The following is a 13,348-nucleotide window of genomic DNA, read 5'->3' as shown; positions in this document are numbered from 1 at the left end:
TGTCGTGTTAAATGGTTGATGTTGTTTCCCTTCTTTGTTTATCTACTTAGGAGATTGCCACTGTTTTGCAGTGTTTTATATTTTCAGCTTTTGTAACTTAACTATAATTATTTTTAAAGCTTATTTGGTCTAATGATAAGTATTTTTCAGTATCTAATGTTGTACTGAGCTTCTGTGAATGCCACTTGATGTAATTTTGTATCGTTGCAGAAACAAATAAATTTCAAATGGTAAAGCTATAAAATCATTGAATTTATTAATATTGTATTAGAATTGTGTGATATGAGGCCTAACACAAGTGAAAGGTCCTTTTATTCTTAACCTTTAGTCTTCATTTACTTTCCCATCCAATCTCCAATAAACAGGAAGTGCCATCCCAGGGTTGTACACATCCTGTAGCTTTCTGTGTTGTGATGGTGACTGATTTCCAGCCCCAGTCCTCCCCACCAGGCAGCCCATGGACTAGGTCTAGGAGGTAGCTGGGCCCGTGGTCATCATTCATTTACTCTTGGCACTTGTCCTCTGCTGTCCCCTTGACCTGGAATGCCCTTGCGGACCGCTTCAACCCCAGTGACATCACCTTTCCAGCCTGTGCCCTGGCTACCAATGTCACCCTTTATCTTTGAAAGATAAGCCTTGAGGCTCGGGTATAAGCTCCATAAGGGCGTGTCTCAGTGCTGCCACCCTGAGCATCATAAGGAAGACAAATCTAGGACCTTGGCTGCATAGGAATTGAATATTATCTTCTAAACACACACCTTGCAAACTGATATCTTGTTATTCTTCCAGCCCCCACAACCACAATGAGCCTGTCGCAGGCATGTTTCCACCCCTGAGCGAGCCATTAGAACCAGCAAAAAATGGGATATGGAGGCCTCTGAACCTATAACCAAAACCATGCCCAGGCTTTGACTAACCCTTGCTGGACACCCTTTTTCCTTAACAGTGTAGACTGCAGCAGAGCACTTCGCGTGATGAGAGAAGCCTCAGGACAGCTGGACCAACGCTGGTTTGGCTCAGTGGATAGAGTGTCGGCCCGAGAACTGAAAGGTTCTGGGTTCAATTCCAGTCAAGGGCATGTACCTTGGTTGCAGGCTCGATCCCCAGCGCCAGTTGGGGCGCATGCGGGAGGCAACCAATTGATGTGTCTCTCTCATCGATGTTTCTCTCTGCCTCTCTCCCCCTCCCTTTCACTCTCTCTAAAAGTTAATAGAAAAAAAAATATCTTTGGGTGAGGATTAACAACAAAAATTAATATTTGGTTTGACTGTTTGGAGGTATGGGGGTGGGGTGCAGAGCACTGCTGGGGAGACATTAAGGCTATCCAAATCAGCAGCCCACACCGGGCCTTTAGTACCTAGTGTGTTGTGAAAGGTGGAAGATCATCCCCAGCCCCAGCTGGAAGAGCTTCAGTTAAGAACTGTGATCTGTGGGAGACCTGCAGGTCGGATCTCCATTCAGAAATCAAAAACGAATGAGAGTGCTTCGTGCGAGCAGAAACTAATGCTGAAAGACATGGCTGAGTGGCTGAGTGGCTGAGTCAGGCTGTGCCACCGCACCGGCCAAATTCACCTAGCGCATCCCTGACCGAACTAATTCTTCTTTTTCTGTGCCTGGATCCTTGAACCAAGCTTCTTCAGGTCTAGGTACACGTTCCGCTTCAGGATGGCACTGCTGCACAGAAGGGCCCCGTGTATGGCCCCCATCAACCCGCAGACAAAGATGTCTTGGCCTAGGAGACAAGAGCAGAGACCCATGAGCAGCCACAAGTGGGAGAGAGGACGAGGGCTCTCGTGTTCATCCCTCTGTGCTGGGGTCACCCAGAGGCGGCTTCAAATCAGCCCAGGTCGACAGCCTGCAGGTGTGGGAGCTGCAGGGGCAGAAAGACCTGAGGACAGGAACAGAGGACTGTGGCTGATACCGAGGCCTAGGGGCGCAGCTCCTGGCAAAATGGGGCAGTCAGTGTACCTGTCAGGTAGAGGTTGGGGATGGGGCTTTGGGCCCTGATGGAGGCTATCGCATGAGGATGCAAGCGGCCCAGGTCGTGGTCAGCCCCATAGCAGGCTCCCTGGTAAGCAGCCAGATAGAACTGATTGGTCAGCGGGGATCCTCCGGTCACACTGTCCACCTAAGAGGCAAAAAAGGCAGCCACAGGGTGGGAGTGAGACCTTGTGAGATGCTCATCTTTCCTCTTCTCTCCTTGAATGAGTTGACGGCCTGCATGGGTTCCCTGCCTTCCCCGGAGCTCAGGTATCTCGGGGTTTTATTTCCCTGGCCCAGAGGAAGTTGAGAAATGGTACAATCACGTGGTCTACCTACCTTTCCCTCGAGCTGTGGGAACAGCTTCAAGACAACTGACAGAGAGGCTTCAACAAAGGAGGACTTGAGGGTCTCGTAGTCGCTGCTCCGCTTTCCGTTGGGCTCGTCCCGCCACTCCTCAAACCACTCATAGCAGGTGGGCACCAGCACGACCATTGTGGACCGGTCTGGGGAGGCAGAGCTGGATTACTGCTGCCTGGCCCCTCCCGCCCTAACCCCCTCCCCGGGACCTCAGGACCTCAAGCCCCACCTGGGAATCGGTCCTCCCAAGTTGGGTCCTTAGCTGATGAGGGAGCAATTATGAGAAAGGGCATGTGTGCCGCAGCCTTTTCCCTCGGCATAGACAGGTAGTGCTCCATCCTGAGGGTGAGAGGAGTGTGGCTGCCTGGCCCAAGACCTTGGTCCTCACAGCCACCAGCACGCCCCAAGGACAGTTCATCCCCACGGACACCCCCTCACCACCAGGGATGGAGCTGAGGGACAGCCCAGGTGCAAAAAGCCCTTCCTGGAGTCAGTGCTTGCCCACCCCCTCCCATTCCATCTCCTGCACTGACTCCCCGGCATCCCAGGAAGAAGCAAGGGTCCTGTGGGCTGTGGGCCCATGCTGACACCCTCTCCCCCCCTGAGTGAGCCATTAGAACCAGCAAAAAATGGGATATGGAGGCCTCTGAACCTATAACCAAAACCATGCACACACACGCCTTACGCCTTGTCCATGTCTGTGTCAAAATAAACATAGTGGTTGGTGGCCGGCAGCCCCAGGTCCTTCTTGGTGCCTCGTAGGCAGATGAAGACAGAGAAGATGCCCAAGCCGGGCCGCACCATCTCTAGCTGCTGCTTCACACCTGCCAAAGAAAGCTGGTGAGCGCTGTGTGCACGGCGGCCAGCTGTGGTGCCCGGCCCCAGGGGAACCTGCTGAGCCTGCTCGCTGTGTCTGCAGCCTCAGCTGCCAGCCTAGCGCCTGGGCCATTTTTAGTGTCATTTCAACTGCAACGGTTGAAATAACAATTAATTGGCAAGGGCCTGCTCTTCTGTCTCTGCCTGTGAAGGCCACAATGCCCGACTCCTACTCTTCTGCCTCCACCCACCTCTGTTCTAAGCACCTTTAGAAGCAGGTAGCGCCCAGCCTCCCCGAGCTGGCTCACAGCGCCTGCAGGACAGTCTCCGGCTAACTGCCTCCAATCTTCCCCTAATGCAGCGGTTCTCAACCTGTGGGTCGCGACCCCTTTGGCGGTCGAATGACCCTTTCACAGGGGTCGCCTAAGACCATCCTGCATATCAGATATTTATATTACGATTCATAACAGTAGCAACATTACAGTTATGAAGTAGCAATGAAAATAATTTTATGGTTGGGTCACAACATGAGGAACTGTATTTAAAGGGCCAAAAGGTTGAGAACCACTGCCCTAATGTCTCAATTAGGAGTGGATGACTGGGCTCCATGCTCCAAAGATCACAGATACGAACAGTACCTCCTTATAAGCCTTAATTTCAGTATAAACTTGAAAATAAGCCACCTAATAAATGAACATACACAGTTCACAATGTGCAGTACAGTCAGTGCAAGGCCTCAAAACGATCAGCAATGCAGATGAACAAAAGCAAACAGCACTCCTGGCACCCAGCGTTTCAGGATTCAGCCGGGAGAGGGAAGAACAGAACAGGAGGGAGGCAACAGCCGTCCGATGTCCCCTGGACTAAGCGGCTGGCCTTCCCCACCTCTCTTCAAAGCACCCCAGACCAGTTACCCAGAAATTGCTCCTACAGATTCCTATCCTCTGTCCTCCTTCCCAGGACCATCCCAACAACCCCTGCTTGAGGGTTAACACTGGCTGCTCTGACCGTTCATTTAACAACTATTTGTGGAGGACCCAAAATGTGCTGACTCCTCTGTAGGTGCTGGGGATGCTTCAAGGAATCAGATACACTGTCTACTGGAAAAGAGACTCTCCTGAAATAAGCTGGATGCCCTCCTCTAGGCTGCAAAGAATGAGTGCTATGGGCACTCATTCTATCGAAAACAGGCCACTTTGGAGAGCAAAAGGGAGTGTTATAACAATTACAGCAGGATACTGGCCTCGGACAACCCAGGCATGAGGAAGGGAGTGTGGGCTCCCCCATCCCAGTACAGAGCAGTGGACCGCCCTGGAGCCGCAGGAGCTCACCACCTGGGTCCCAGCCTCCAGGGTAACCTCACTGCTGGCATGCCCTGTCCAGGTTGGGTTGGGTCGGCACAGAGAGAACCAAGGGCCCAGAAGTGAAACCTCCAAGGTCTTAGGAAGCCCCTGAGAACAGCAACCACCTCCACCTAGACCGCTTTCTCCCTCCCCAGCTAGAAGGAGAGGTCCAGGGACCATATGCCTGGCAGAAAATATAACCTAGGGTCCCAAACAAGGCACAGTATACCAAGCCTTTTTTCTCCACGCCAGCCTTTGCTTCCCTTATTGACATTATGAGACCAGTCTTTCCCACTCAAAAAACTTCTGCTCCAAACCCTCTCAAGGCCCAGCAGTGGGATTTAAGAAAGGCGCTCCCATCCACAAGGTTCCCTCTGCCTGACCATCCCACCTCCACCCTCGACCCCTCCTGCTCTACCTGTCCCACAGGCCAGCAGGTGTCTGGTTCCCATCTCTGAGAGGCAGGTGGAACTATGAAAACTTCCACCCCAAACAGCTAGAAACAAAGGAGTCCCCGCACTGGGGCCTCTGAAGTAAGCATCACCCTGCCACTGCCTGAAATGTTCTCAAATTGGAATTCACCTGTTTTCAGGGCTGAGCTACCTAAGAGCAGTGACAGCTATTCCTATACAGTGAGGGAAGGCAAGTTGGACAGGTAGCATGTGGCCTGGAGAGAAGGCAGGCCTGGGTGGGACCCAGGATCAAAGGTCCAGGGAGAGAGGGAGGCAGGAAGTACCAAAGGCAAAGTCTGTTGGTCAGTCCACCCAGCCCCGCCCCCTTGCCCTGCACCGGGCAGTCTCAGCCTCACCCCACTCAGCTTACCCAGTCTGAGGGAGGAGGCCTCCGCTGGCCGCAGATGCTGGCTGAGGCCCAGCTAAGTGAGGCAGAAGAACGAGAAGGCTGGTTTTCAGTCAAACACATACCACAGAGACAATGACGACCGCCACCCACCCACCCTCCCCCAGGAGGAAATCCAGGCCATCACTTTTCTACTGAACCCACTCTGCTGCCCACCTTCCCCAGCTCCTCAAAGAGCAGCCGCAAACCCCACCGTGAGGTGGAGCGCTCCTTCCACTGCTCCCTGGGCTCCTCCACGCCTCTCTATTGCGACGGCATCTGAGCTGCTCCTTTCTCTCCACCCCCAGCCCCAGCCAGAGGCCTTCAGCTATACCCCTCCCTACCCCTGGGTCACTGGTCCCCCCCAGGCCAGCGGCCTCCTCTCCTCAGATCACACCAGTAGCTTCTAGTTACACAACATCCTAAAGTCCATTTCAAAACAGTTACCTCTCACCTTATTTGGCTGAGCCCGTGTTCCTCATGGGCTGACCTGCTCTCCACCCCTTAGTGAGGCCTTTTCTCTGGAAGCCCCATGCCTCTCAGCTCAGAGCCAGGCACACGAGCATTCTCGTCCCAGCTTGCCACCTGCAGACAGGTGGCCTTGAGAAGTAACTTCACGTTCATGGCCTCAGTTTCCCCAGCTATCAACATCAGGACGATGACGGCTCTCTCCCATGTGGCGATGAGGATCAAACACAACGACAAAGCCTCTTGCACAGACCTACCCAGGGCCAACCAAAAATAGGTCTACCTCCTGCCCTGGTTGGGTAGCTCAGTTGGTTAGAGCGTTGTCCTGGCAATACACCAAGGTTGTGGGTTCGATCCCCAGTCAGGGCACATACAAGAATCAACCAATGAATGCATAAATAAGTGTAACAACAAATCGATGTTATTCTGTCCATCTTTCTCTTTCTCCCTTCCTCTTTCTTTCTAAAATTGATTGCAAAACAAAACACAACACAAACAGACAAATATGTCTACCTCCTCCTCCTCAAAACCAAGCTTTTCTTTTTCTTTTTTCAAATATATTTTTGTTGATTTCAGAGAGGAAAAGAGAGGGAGAGATAGAAACATCAATGATGAGAGAGAAAAATCGATCAGCCATCTCCTGCATGCCCCCTACTGGGGATGAGCCCACAACCTAGGCATGTGCCCTGACTAGGAATCAACCATGACCTCCATGATTCATGGTGACGCTCAACCACTGAGCCACACCAGCTGGGCCAGGCTTTTGTTTTTAGACGCGGTCTATCAGAAAAGATGGCTGCATTGAGGCTTATTTCTACCTGGTGCCCAGATTTGGGGCACAGGGTTCAAGGAACAGAAGAAAGGCTCAGCCCCAATATGATTCCTGAGAGAGACAGGAAAATATAACCTTGATCCCAATACGGCACACAACAATTTTATGAGGCCTTTCTTCTCCACGCCAGCCTGAGCTTCCCTTACTGATAATGCCAGACCAGTCTTCCCCACTCACAATAAGTGAGAAATTAAGGAAGGAAGCAGGATTCATACCACAAACTTAAGGAAAACCCAAGAAATGTTCCTTTTGGACTCTACCCACCATCATTCACCATTAGAGAGATGACTTAAGACGTAAGAAAACCGGAAATGGGCAACTTGGAACGGAATCTTAAAAGAGGAGAGCGGAAAGTGGCTGAGGTTATGAGGGGAGGGAGTGACTATGCCAAGCATGAAGAGATAAATAAGGATCAAAGGGTCTTTGGGGTGATGTGATACAAAGTTGTTTCCCCAACTCCTACACGGAGGAGCAAGTTAGAGACCAGTGTGTCCACCTTTTCTGCTTAAGCACAGAGGGCAGCCATCACCCTGGGAAAAGCATCTGCCCGGCTGAGTGAGCTGCTCTAGAGCAGCGATGCCGGGGACCTCGGGAGAGAGCCACACAGCCCCGTCTTACCTGGCAGACAGCGGGCGGTCTCTGGCAGTAAGTACTTGTAGGTATTGAACAGTCCTGCGTCAGAGATCACGATGGGGCAGTGGATATTCACCAGCTCTTGACCCTTCTTCACACTGACACCTGCAGGCACAAGAGCATGACTGAGGTTCTGTGCGCCCAGGAGGGAAGGAAAGGCTCACATCCCGCACAGGTCTCTCCTAGCGTCCACTTCATTTTCTCAGACCTGGGCGTCTGGGCCACCTACCCAGACGGGCACACCCCAGGCAGAACTGCAAAGTCCTCAAGCACTCTAAGCGTGTCCCACAACTGCTCCGCGCTCGCCCTCCCCAGCTGCCTCCCCATCCGGGTGGGCTCCCTTTTCTTGAGCTACACCCAACAATCTTCACACTGACCCCTCCTATCAGCCTTTCACGACCTGGTTCCTACTGTGTGTCCACCTCATTTCTGACCACTCACCAAACCATAGGTACATCCATAAGAAAAAGCTGATGGTCAACCATTTCGGACCTACGAAAATGGCAGTTTCTAATGCCTTATAATACTCAGCTCTTTCATGCCTTTGCACCTTCTGTTCCCCTTGCCTGGAATAACCTCCCCCAACCTCTGACTAGCTTCTTCTAACCCTTTATGGTTTACATATATTTTTATTGTTGACACGCGTACAGATGTGCCCCACTCCCCCCCATCTTCTGACCCTTTATGACCTGGCTCGAGCACCCCTGCCTTCCTCTGAGGCCTTCCTTGTTCCCCCATCCTTTACTTCACCTCCAGCTTTAGCATGTGCCTCTGTATGGCACTTACATTAAATCAGCGATCTTCCTTATGAGACCTGAAGCTTCCTGAGGTCAGAGATTAGGTCTTGTCTTTTTATTTTCATCTTTTATCTCCTAGCTCCCTGGTTGGCAAACTTTGTTGATTTCAGAGAGGAAATCAATGGCCTAGCTCATGAAAAACACAAGTAAATATATTCTAAACTGAGTTTAATTGAACTGATAAATCCACCTTGCTTCATGGACCCCTTCAGGCTGGAAGAACTTGCTCGTGAAGATGAGAGAAAATCTCACAGCTACTGACAGCCACCTCTTCCTTACCACCAGCCATGTCCTACTCTGTTCCACGAGTGTGTTCTCAGAGACTGCTGGTGGCCTCTTCTCCTGGATTTTTGTGGGGCACTGGGCCACCCACTGGCCACCTCCTCCTTGACAGGTTCCTCTGCTGACTTCACCGCCACACCAGCCCTGTTTTCTCAGGCCTCTCTGGCGCCTTCCCTGATGCTTCTTAAGGACCCACTCATCGTGGATGGCCTGCTGTTTCCCAGAGCCCTTCCTTGCATTGGCCTCTCCTCATGAAGTCCTTCTATAGTGGGATTTTGACTTTCCGTGCAGATTACAGCAAAGACCTGAGCCAGGATAACAGGGTGCTAGGCCCCACTCTGACATTAACAGGTTGAGGGCCCCCACACTGCCCTAGGAAGTGCCCAGATCACGTATTCATTCCATCAATCGCCAACACACATTTATTGAACCTCTATTATGTGCTAAAATCTATAGACAAGTATTAAAGAGACAGCCCCTACACTCAAGGAGGTTATCCATTACCAGGTAACTATTCTTATCTATTGAATAAATGATTAAATGCTGTTCTTTGCAAACCACGCAATGTTTCCTATGTCCTCTTTATCTCCAGATTAATAACTCCCCGGGCCCTACTCTGGGGCAGGTTCCAGCCTGTAAACCCTTCTCTGGGGCAGATTCCAGCCTTTAACCCCATTTGGAAGTCGGTCCTGCTACACTTTCCACCCTCAGTGCTTTCTTTTCCCTGCAGCCCAGGTCTCTCCCACCCCAGCCCAGGGCCCATGAAGCGTGAGGCAGGGCTCTCACCACAGGCTTTCCCAGCTGAGTCCAGCAACACCCTCTGCACAGAAGCCTTCGTCAGGACAGCGCCCCCGGCCCGCTGAATCACAGGGATGATGTGAAAGGCGATTTCACTAGAACCCCTCGCGGATAAAAGGCCCCTTTTATGTAGTGGTCAACCAGCAGAGCATGCATGGAAAAGGAGGTGCGGCTCGGGGTCACGCCTACAGAAGGAAGGAGGGGCCATGAGGCAAATGCGGCAGCAGCAACAGTCAGAAGGGAACACCAACTCCTGGCAAAGAACATGAAGTCTGAGTCTCTCCTTCCCAGGGTTCAAATGATGCCCAGGGGAGCCAGAGGGCCGGTCTCCATGAAAATATGGGGTACCTTACGGATCTTGGGGCCACTGGGAATGTCCTCCCTGCAAACTGCCATGCAGCCAAGACTGGGGAGGACAGTGCTGGTAGAAAAGGACAATCGTCCAGGGTGTGGATGAAGGAATTTTACCAGGGAGTCCTGCAGGTAGGTGGGCAGACTTCCCATCCATAAGCTCCAGAGGGCCTGGGGTTTATGCTGCATTTCAGCCCGCCAAGTACATTCAGGAAGAAACACTGAGAGCCAGGAGGGCGCCGCCTCCTCCAGGAGCTGCCCAAGGCCAGTACCCACCATACGTGGGGAAGATGTAGCTGAGCACCGCCTGGAGCTCCCGGGAGGCCGGCAGCTGCTGTAGGGTCTCGGCCAGGCTCTGCATGGACCCGCGAAGGAATGGAGAGAACCAGGTGAGCAGCCCACACCTGCCAAGGAACTGAGCCACAGGCAGCGGGAGGGTCTTCAACAAGATGGCATGAAAGGCTCCCCTGGATGCTAGCTGGAAAGAAAACGAACAGATCTCATTTCTAGAACTGCTGTGACAGAATCACCATTCCATTAGCTTGCAGGCCCAGCAACACTTACTATGGCGGAACTTGGGCTGAAGTTGAATTTTTAAAAACCTCTTCTCTGTGAATTCTTCCCATTCTACACTCAAATGAGTCGTTTTGTTTTTTCACTTACTGCCTAAATTCCTTTCGAAAAATCCCAATCTTGCCCAGCCGGTGTTGCTCAGTGGTCGAGCATCGACCTTTGGACCAGGAGGTCACAGTTCAGTTCCCAGTCAGGGCACTTGCCTGGGTTATGGGCTAGATCCCCAGTGTGGGGGCAGAGGCAGCTGATCAATGATTCTCTCTCATCATTGATGTTTCTCTCTCCCTTCCTCTCTGAAATCAATAAAAATATATGTATTTTCAAAAGAAAACAAAAATCCCAATCTGATCTCAGATGAAGTAAAAAAGGGTAGTAATCTGAAGACACAGAAGCCAGCCTGATCAGGAAGGAGAGCATGGCGCCACCCAGAGGCCAGAGTGAGAGTGGCAGCTGCCAAGCCCCTGCTCCAGAGGCACAGAGGCCAGCTCTGGAGGGGACTGAGTTCAGGACAGACATGACTGTTCCTCCCATCCTGCCTCCCCACAGTGACTCCACACATGGAGGTCAGCCTTGTCAGGAATAAACATGGGGATCCTTAGCATGTCCATGTTACCTTAACCAGCTTTATATACTTGTCAATGGCAGCTTCTTCCTGGGGAAACTTCTCCTTAAGACCCTGAATGTAGGCTTTCTCCCCGCTGTACATGGGGAACTCCTTTCGACCACTGGGCCCTTCGAGTACCATGACATCAAAGGGAGAGGACAAGGCAGCCCAGTCCAGCTGCCCCTCAGTGATCTGGTCCAAGATAAAACGGTTCAAGCTGCCTTCCTGCATCCTCCCAATATAATGGATTCCTGTGGGGAGACAGACAAACAAGGTGTCTTAGGGATAAGGGGATTGAGCCCCGGACAGGATGGAAGGTGAGAGAGGTTGTCCTGCTTGGCTGAATCCACACCAGAGGAGCCTACCCACCCTTGCTGAAGGGAGGAGTTAGAGCAGAAACCACCAGATCCCTGCCATTTCAGCTCCCAATGGGTGCAGCTGTCAAACAAGGAAAGAGGCGCCCAGAGAGAAAACAGGGCCTCCAAAACAACAGAAAAGCTATCATCCCACGATGCTCCAAGCTTCCTGAAGAAAGAGCATGCGCCCAACCCTTTCCCACATAAACCTTACCTGTGTCAAATTCGAGGCCATTCTTTCCAAAGGTGTGACAACAGCCTCCCGCCTTGGTATGCTGTTCCAGCACCAGAACTCGCTTGCCAGCTTTGGCCAGAATCGCAGCTGCAGCCAGGCCCCCAATGCCACTGCCAATCACCACCACGTCCAGCTTCTCGGGCACCAGGCTGGCTGAGAAAGCTGCAGCAGAGGGAGGAGATGGAGGGTGGGCTTCTCAGGAAAGGGTAGCAAAGACATGGAAACCGAGGAAGACCTCTCTAGCTTGCCCAGTGCTAGAAGTCTAGAGTAGTTTGGCAGAGAATCAATCCTTAGTAGAATATCACAAACATTTTACCTGGGAACTGCTCAGGACCAGCAAAGTGATTTGGTTTGATCTGAACTGATTTAACCAAAGTTGCTATGTACATGGAGATTTTCCCTACTTTCAAAGACAGTAGGAATCAGTAAATTTTTTAAAATTTATTTGAAAGGGGGGGGAGGATGTGAGAGAGATCAATTTGTTGTTCTACTTATTTATGCACTAGAGGCCTGATGCACAAAATTCGTGCAAGAGTAGGCCTTTGCGGCTGAGGGCAGCTGCCTGGATCTGTCCCTTGCAACCGTGGGCCGGCTTGGTCCGGAAGGACGTCTGGAAGGACATCCGGCCTAATTAGCACATTAACCTTTTATTATATAGGATTCTTTTATGTGTCCTGACTGGGGATCAAACCTGCAACCCTGGCTCAGTTACTGATTCCTGTCCTGGCTGGGTGGCTCAGTTGGTGAGAGGAGGGATCACTTGATGTTGACACACATTAGCCACCTTGGCACAAACACATTGTGGTGTGGCAAAACTAAAAATCATTTTAATTCCTTTCCTCCCTCTCCAGTTTAAGCATAGACCTGGCTCCCTTAAGCCCAGAGACCTCTTGGGACATGACCTCAAAAAGCATGTTCGACTGTGGATCTACAAATCTGCCATTTTCCTTTCATTGCCTGAAAGTGAGGATGGGTTTGTGAAAAGTTGCTAAACAACATGCTTAATGTGAAATGTCAACCTTCACTCTAAACTCTCCTTGTTCTGAGCATCAGATGAAAACTTCATTGGGTCTTATAGCGGCTTTCTGATGTTGGTAGTCCACTGACGAGGGGAGTTTGAAAGTTGTACACTGTGAAGGATTGTCTACCCATGTCCTGCCTTGAAATACCATGATTATTTATGAAAAGCATCTTTAATAAAGCTGGATACAGGTTGGCTTGGGGGGTGGAGGGGGGTGGAGGGGGATGGGGGGGAGACAGAGTCTGGACTTGACATTGCCAAGACCTTGGCACACAGAGGACAGTGCGCGCGTCCATGCGTCCACTGTTGCCCAGCCTGCCCAGCAAAGGCGCCGGTTGGTGGCGGACACTACAGCGGGCGCCTCCACGTGCGTCCAGCCTCCCCGGCACTTTGCAGAGGGAGAAACTGAGGCCCAGGTCTGGCAGCAGCTCGCCCTGCCGGAAAGAAGCCGCAAATCGGTGCAGCCTCCGACCGCAGGGTCCCTTCCACTGACCTTGTTTCAGAACCTTCTTCCGGGCCTCCTTGTCGGTCACCAGGGGCGCGGGGGGCCGTTTGACGTCCTCGGAGAAAGGGTTCGGGGAGCTGCCTGAGTAAACTCGGCGGAGGACGGCCAGCAGCAGCAGCAGCGCGGCCAGCAGCACCAGGGTGAGCCACATGGCGCTTGTCCGAGGGCTGTTCGCGCCGCCGGCGCCCAGACTTGTGGCGGAGATGCCACCCTGCAAGGTGTCCCGCCCAGCGGGAGGCGGAGGCAGCTCTGCCCCTTGGCCCGTGGAGCCGCCTGGTCTTTGGCTTTGGCCAGAAGCCCCGACTCCCGCGCAGGTTGGCCCTCCCGGCCCTCCGTACGGGCGGGAGGCAGCGCTCGGACTGCCCGCCCGCGGGCGGCGCGCTCCTCCCCCGTCAGCACGGGGGGGCGGGCTCATCCCTGGAGGGCCCCCGGCGGCGCCGGCGTTGGAAAACTTTGGGAAGCCCTCGGGCCAACTCGGGCCCTTCAGCGGGGTATTTGGCCCCGAAATGCCCCGGGCGAGGCAAGCTGAAAGGTCCGCCCTGAAAAAACCCCATTTG

General features: G+C 52.5%; 1 protein-coding gene across 1 annotated transcript; it reads right to left on the bottom strand.

Moving 5' to 3' along the window:
* Window positions 1-231: 231 nt before the first annotated feature.
* RETSAT (retinol saturase) lies at window positions 232-13,136 on the bottom strand. The gene is given in 12 exon segments (XM_006099895.3): window positions 232-1,732; window positions 1,969-2,128; window positions 2,320-2,486; window positions 2,570-2,679; window positions 3,026-3,164; window positions 7,255-7,374; window positions 9,135-9,251; window positions 9,254-9,331; window positions 9,774-9,975; window positions 10,684-10,925; window positions 11,245-11,427; window positions 12,780-13,136. Coding segments are annotated over 12 exon segments (1,821 nt in total). The 5' UTR covers window positions 12,943-13,136; the 3' UTR covers window positions 232-1,592.
* Window positions 13,137-13,348: the final 212 nt, after the last annotated feature.

The sequence above is a fragment of the Myotis lucifugus genome, unplaced genomic scaffold, assembly GCF_000147115.1.
Source record: "Myotis lucifugus unplaced genomic scaffold, Myoluc2.0 scaffold_290, whole genome shotgun sequence".
NCBI classification, from domain to species: Eukaryota; Metazoa; Chordata; class Mammalia; order Chiroptera; family Vespertilionidae; genus Myotis; species Myotis lucifugus.
Note: the sequence above shows the minus strand (reverse complement) of the source record. Positions and strands in the feature narration are given on the sequence as shown.